Source organism: Panicum hallii, chromosome 4 (assembly GCF_002211085.1).
Source record: "Panicum hallii strain FIL2 chromosome 4, PHallii_v3.1, whole genome shotgun sequence".
In the NCBI taxonomy this organism is placed as follows: Eukaryota; Viridiplantae; Streptophyta; class Magnoliopsida; order Poales; family Poaceae; genus Panicum; species Panicum hallii.
In genome coordinates this window covers 25,651,748-25,657,587 of record NC_038045.1, presented here as the reverse complement: position 1 = coordinate 25,657,587, position 5,840 = coordinate 25,651,748, and the positions used below count along the sequence as shown (strand labels likewise).

General features: G+C 45.5%; 1 protein-coding gene across 1 annotated transcript; it reads left to right on the top strand.

Annotated features, from left to right (window-relative positions):
• The first annotated feature begins 2,839 nt into the window (after positions 1 to 2,839).
• Positions 2,840 to 5,609, top strand: LOC112890409 (general transcription factor IIF subunit 1-like). The gene is made up of 4 exons (XM_025957303.1): positions 2,840 to 3,073; positions 5,102 to 5,206; positions 5,290 to 5,376; positions 5,451 to 5,609. The coding sequence occupies exons 1-4, from the start codon at positions 2,840 to 2,842 to the stop codon at positions 5,607 to 5,609; spliced, it is 585 nt and encodes a 194-aa protein (XP_025813088.1).
• Positions 5,610 to 5,840: the final 231 nt, after the last annotated feature.

Sequence of the window (5,840 nt, the reverse complement as noted above, 5' to 3'; positions counted from 1 at the left end):
TCTGGATCATCATCTGGGTCATCGTCACCACCATCGGGTGCACATGAGTCGTCGTGACCATCGTCATCCTCATCTCCGCCTACGGCACCTGGATCGGCACCGTCTCCTCCTGCAGGACCCTCATTGCTGCCACTTGAGACCTCAGAATGGTCCTCCGGCAACTCCATGGGCTCCTCCTCAATGTCGGTGTCCACCCATCCCCCGTCAGGATGGTTGTAGTAGTAGTCGTTGTCATCCTCGAGTATCACGTACTTGGGCTCCGTCTGATTGGACCCCTCCTGGTCAGACACCTCCTACGGGTGATGGATCGGATGCGGTGGTCCACGGGTGCTTTTACAGGCGGTCTGCTTGTTTCTGGCCATCTGTAACAAAGCGCAAGATAGAGGACATTTAGAAAATGCTCTAGGTGACCTTAAAGCAAGATTGCCTTTTGTAAAATATCAACACACTTGGAAGACAAGCACGAAGTCAAGGAGGAAATAGTAGTGATATAATCAAGAAATAAGCAGTTTTCAAAAGCAAGCAAGCAGAAGCTAGGTTACTAAGCAAGATGAGCCTTAAAAATCGACCATTACTAACTAGGCTAAGATCCTACAGTCATCACTGCTCTGATACCACTTCTGTCACACCTGATTTAGAAAAGGTAACCGAATTCATCCCATATGTGCGCCAGGATCAAGGTCCGCACATACAGTAGACGTCACAAACAAATATCCAAAATAATGCATTAACGAAATAGAGTATAATAGTACTTTATCATATGATCGACAGTCTTAGTCTTAAACGAATAAATAAACGTTGATAAATAGCAGCGGACTTCAACTTCGCAGGCAGATGACTAGGAGACATACGCCTAGTATTCTTCGAAATCTTCAGGGAACACGGGACAATTATCTTGTTCTGAGCAGTATTATTTTTAATAAAGCAAGTGTGAGTATACTTATGGTTGGTACTCAACAAGTGGAGTAAATTATATGACATGCAAGGCAATGATCAAGGAAAAAGCTGACATGGTTAGTCTGCGATAAGCATTTCTAGTTGGTCAAGTTTTAATTAAGCAAGCATTAGCTAAGTGTAAGTATATACCAACCCTTAAATAAAATATCAGAGGTAAAATAATCCACAACATAAATAAATAAATAAATAAGACACATCGATTTAGATCATCTTTAAGTTTAATTATCATGTCAGTGTCCAAGCCACTCTTAACCATGAGCACGGTTGATATATCAGTTTTCACTCTGTTGTCGGTCGAAACCCACCGGCGAGCAGCGACAGACAACACGAGGAGCCGGGAGGCTTCCGGGGCTGCTGGTGGGCCTCGGTCCCTCGATCAACGGCCTAGGATCTGGCACACGACCTGGTGTCTCAGTTTGCTAGGCGTGCCACCTGATCTTGTACCTGATCAGGAAGGTGTAAATGTGCTTCCAGTTAGTTTCCTGCATGCACAGACACATTTAAACGTTAATCCGGGCCATGATCGGCTCATCGGGTGTGTATATCTAAACAAAGTGCATATATCTGATACTAATATAAACTTGCTCTGTAATCAATAAGCTAATTCAATCTACAACGGTTAAAACTTTCACCACAAAACTGGAACATCCTACGCGTAGTTAAGCCTAACAAATACGAAAGATAACAGAATAGCAACCTAAACAGAGACCTAAAAACCAACAGAAAGCCGATTCCCAGAACAATCCCTCTTTAGATTAATGTAAAGCATCAAACGTATTGCCGGATCATTTAACTCGTTTGAAGGGCCTAATCATGTAGATCTTAAACCAAATCTTTAATGAATAAAGGCTAACATAACAGATTGGATCTACTAATGGAAACAGAGCAAGGTGCTGCCCTTACACCCAGGTTCGGGCACATAGACAGCTAAACGTTTACAGGTGCATGGATACAGTATAAAAAGCCGATGCATCCCTATAAATGTTAAGATAACTAGTGTTACTCACCATCAACAACGCTTCAGCACGAGAAACACAAAGATAAAAAGGTAGGAACGATGCTGCCCCGATCACGCGAGGCGTGATCGGGGCCGCATAGCACTTACCTGGAGAAAACCCTAAAACAGGGGTGGCGATGCGCCGAGAGTTGTTTATAGTCTAGGGTACATATTTATAGTCTGGAGACTTTCCTCTCCTAACCAATCCCTGATCGACTACGACACGAATACTGACTATCTATATCTAAACTAACTTTCAACTAGATACATGGCCAATCTGGCCTTAAACCGCCTGCGTAGGAGCCGATTCGCAAGCCTATTACAATTATCCTTTGAGCCCATCTTGCTCACAGCCCACCTTCTGGCCCAGCCAAATTATGGGATAACACATGCCCCCCTGGTTTCAGCAATAATAATTCCAAAACCATTTTTTTCCTTTCCATCGCCTCGCCTCTTCGACTTCCAAAATCCGTACACACGTGCCACTTCCACTTCCATGGGATGTGACTACTCTTCATCTAACTTCTTGGAAATCGTCACGGTGTCGATCCGTATCCCATTCCTACCTTTATAAACATGACCTGGCAACCTGTTCATTCATCTTCTATCTCAAGCCGATAGCAACTGCCACAGTCCACCCCTCCTTCTCCCGCAATGGCTTCCTCATCCTCTGCTTCCTCCGTCATCTCCATTGACTCTGAGAAAACTCGAGAGATGACCCCGGAGTTCGATCCCACAGCTGCTTATGAGGCCTGCGCTCCTCTGCACTGCGATGCAGAGGAGTGGGATTTCCAAACCTGGTCAGAGGATGATGAATTCTTGACCGACAGCGAAGACCTCCAGCTCCTCCTTGGCGGGGAACTGAATGAAGACGACGACGATGACATGTCCTGGGAGGGGGATTTCTCCTCCTCGGAGGAAGAAATTGATGGCACATCGATCAAGGAAGACTCGACAGCAGGATGCTTCCTGCGTGGTGGGTTGTCAGAGGACGACGAAGATGATGATGATGAAGAGACCAAAGGTGGCAACGGCGGCGGAGACGATGGTAGCAGCGACGACGACAACAACGACGATGACAACGACATTGGTGTAGCCCCTCCGGTCAAGTGCTACAAGGTCTTAGGCACCTACTGATGGTAGATCATAGGATTGGTATTAACTGCCATGTACTAAGCCGATAGATCAGCTTTAGGAGCAATCGGCTCCCGTTTTGTAATGATTTTCCCTATGAATGAAATTTTTCGTTTTAGTCAACAACTGTCGAGAAGCTGATTTACCGGGAGCTGATGGCAACACATCGGTCCTTTCCCTCAAAAGTGCCGATCCAGATCTGAGTCGATCCCTGAACCAATTCCATCTTCTGCTTAAATCTGGAACTTTCCCGAAACAGATCTACACAGGTTCCCCAAATCCAAGTTGCGTTCCAAAAACTCCCACTCATAAATTCAATCGCAAAATCCAGATCATAGCCACAGAACGCGAACTCAAGACTCGCAAAGCAAACCCTAGATCCAATCTCGAGCCTTCAATCACCATTGGAGCTTCAGATGGCGGAACCCTCGAATGCCGATGCGGGCGTCCTTGGTCTGAAGGTAAAACTCTAACCTTTCGCTAATTTAATGAAGTAATTATTCGAACCCTTGAAGCATTAAATGATCCTTTCCTGTTATTTGGCTCTGTCTCTTATCGATTCTTCAGGTTTCAGACATTCTTTTGCCACATCCTTCTTTCCCCAATTCCTTTTGTCTTGGGCCTCATTCTTATGAGCGTCCAATAGATTTGATTTCTTGTGAGGCCAATCGAATCCCATTCGTAAGCCAAGATATAGACTTAGATTTCTGGGCCGACAGCCTGAGTGCCTGGCCAAATCCTCCCGAGGGCTGGGTATCTTGGTATAACAGAGTAGCAAAAGCCTACCAGCCCACATGGGAAACAATAGGAATAGCCGATGCTCTGTCTCTGTCATTATCCCCTGAACTACTTTTTATTTGGCCATGGGCCGATGACTCCAATCCTCATGGATGTGGTGATGATTACTAGTTTGGACATTGCATCATCCAGCCCCTCTACTTACAGAATGCCTGAGGTCCCCTTTAAGTTGTCCTCCAAAACAGAATGCACAAATTGGGGTGCCTACCTAAACCAGTACATCAAAACCAAAGGCCTTGTAACTGAGAAAGAACATACGGCCTTTCTGAATCTCTGGTTGGAACACTTCATATTTTGCGGTCCTTCCCTGGCTCCAACCACAAACTACCTCTCTCTAGCATATGAACTGGCTAGAGGTCATACTATTGGCCTTGGCAAACTGTTTCTTAGGGAAGTTTATAGATATCCTCACTTGATGTCTTCGAGCTTGCTCTCCTAAAAGAAACTTAGAATTGGTGGTCCCTGGTGGTTCATTCAGTTATGGGCTCACTTGTATTTTTAGAACCACATACCAAACTTCCCTATTCTGGCCGATAACTCCTTCCCCGATCAGAGTGGGAGACGCATTAGATGTACCAGCTTTGGCCAAGCTTTGTACAGTCTTTCCGGTAGCAAGTTGAACCCCAAAGATGCCTCAAGCTGGTTTAGAGTAGTCTACAAAGGTTTGACCAATCCAATCTACCTTCCTTACACAAATTCTGAAATCTTTGAAAATCCAAGCGCCTTTAGATTGGATAACTTTGCCGATGATGAAAGCACTCGACATTTGTACTCCATCGTGATCCATCCTTGCTTCCTTCCTGTCGGTATGAGCACCTCCAATAGAATTATCAAACCAGGCTATGAATCTTACCAGCCGGTCGTAGCAGCCCGACAATTTGGTCTTGGGCAAATTCCTCCCCACTTCTTCCTTCATCATCTGACAGTAAGTAGAGCTGATCTGCCTGACTCCCTCACTAGCCACAGATGCTATAGCATGTTCACTGATCTTGACATCCCAATCCCTATCGACATATCATTTACCTTTTCAGCCTTTGGCTACGAGAATTGGTGGTCAATGTGGAAGACTCACGTCTTTCGAAAAGCCTTGGGACCAATGTTGCAGCAAATTAACGCTGAGTATGAAGCCCCTGAGGAAGAGGTATCATCATCAGTTTAGTATTTCTTCACGATTCTGCTTGACCCCTTCTCTGATTCCGTTTATTTTCTCTGCAGCAAGAGGATGGTCCGAAGCCCAAGAACGATGATGGCTCCACTTTCAAGTTCTCACCGATTGCTCCCGTAGTCGTCTTTGGCAAGAACGCACCTCCCTTATCAAAGGTCATAATGCGAATCCAGCCTGATTCTACAAAATCAGCCTCCAAGCAAAAATGAGTCTCCGATGTTGCTGCCCCCGAGCCCAGATTAAGGCGAAGAAGATGATTGTTAGGAAGATTCGGAAGGAGGCCGGACCATCTTCTTTCAATCAAGAAGCTCCCAACGTCAACCAGGTTCGGATTATCCCTTTAGAATTGGTCCTCTAAATAGGTACACTTCGAGTCAATTGCTCTTTCCTTGTTTGCAGGCTGATATCATGGATATTTCCACCATGGAAGAGCAAGCGCGTCAAGAAAACCCAACTCTAGAGGCTCCAGAGAATCCTATGACGACAGTCGACACCTTGGACAACCTCCAAGATCCGATCCTGGAAACTCCAGAGAATCTTGCAATGATATATAGTTGATACTTTGGTCAACCTTCAGGATCTGCAGGAGCCGATTGTCACCTCATCGGCTATCAATCCTTCTCAAGAAAAGCACCAACAGCTGGCGCCCACCGTGGGGCTGATCGTCACGATCATTGGGCGAATTTGAAGGACCTCTTCATCAACATCAATCCACTCAAGGTGGCAGATTGCTACTTCATACATATGCATCAGCGGATCGATTCATCAAGTTCGAGATTGGATCCTTCA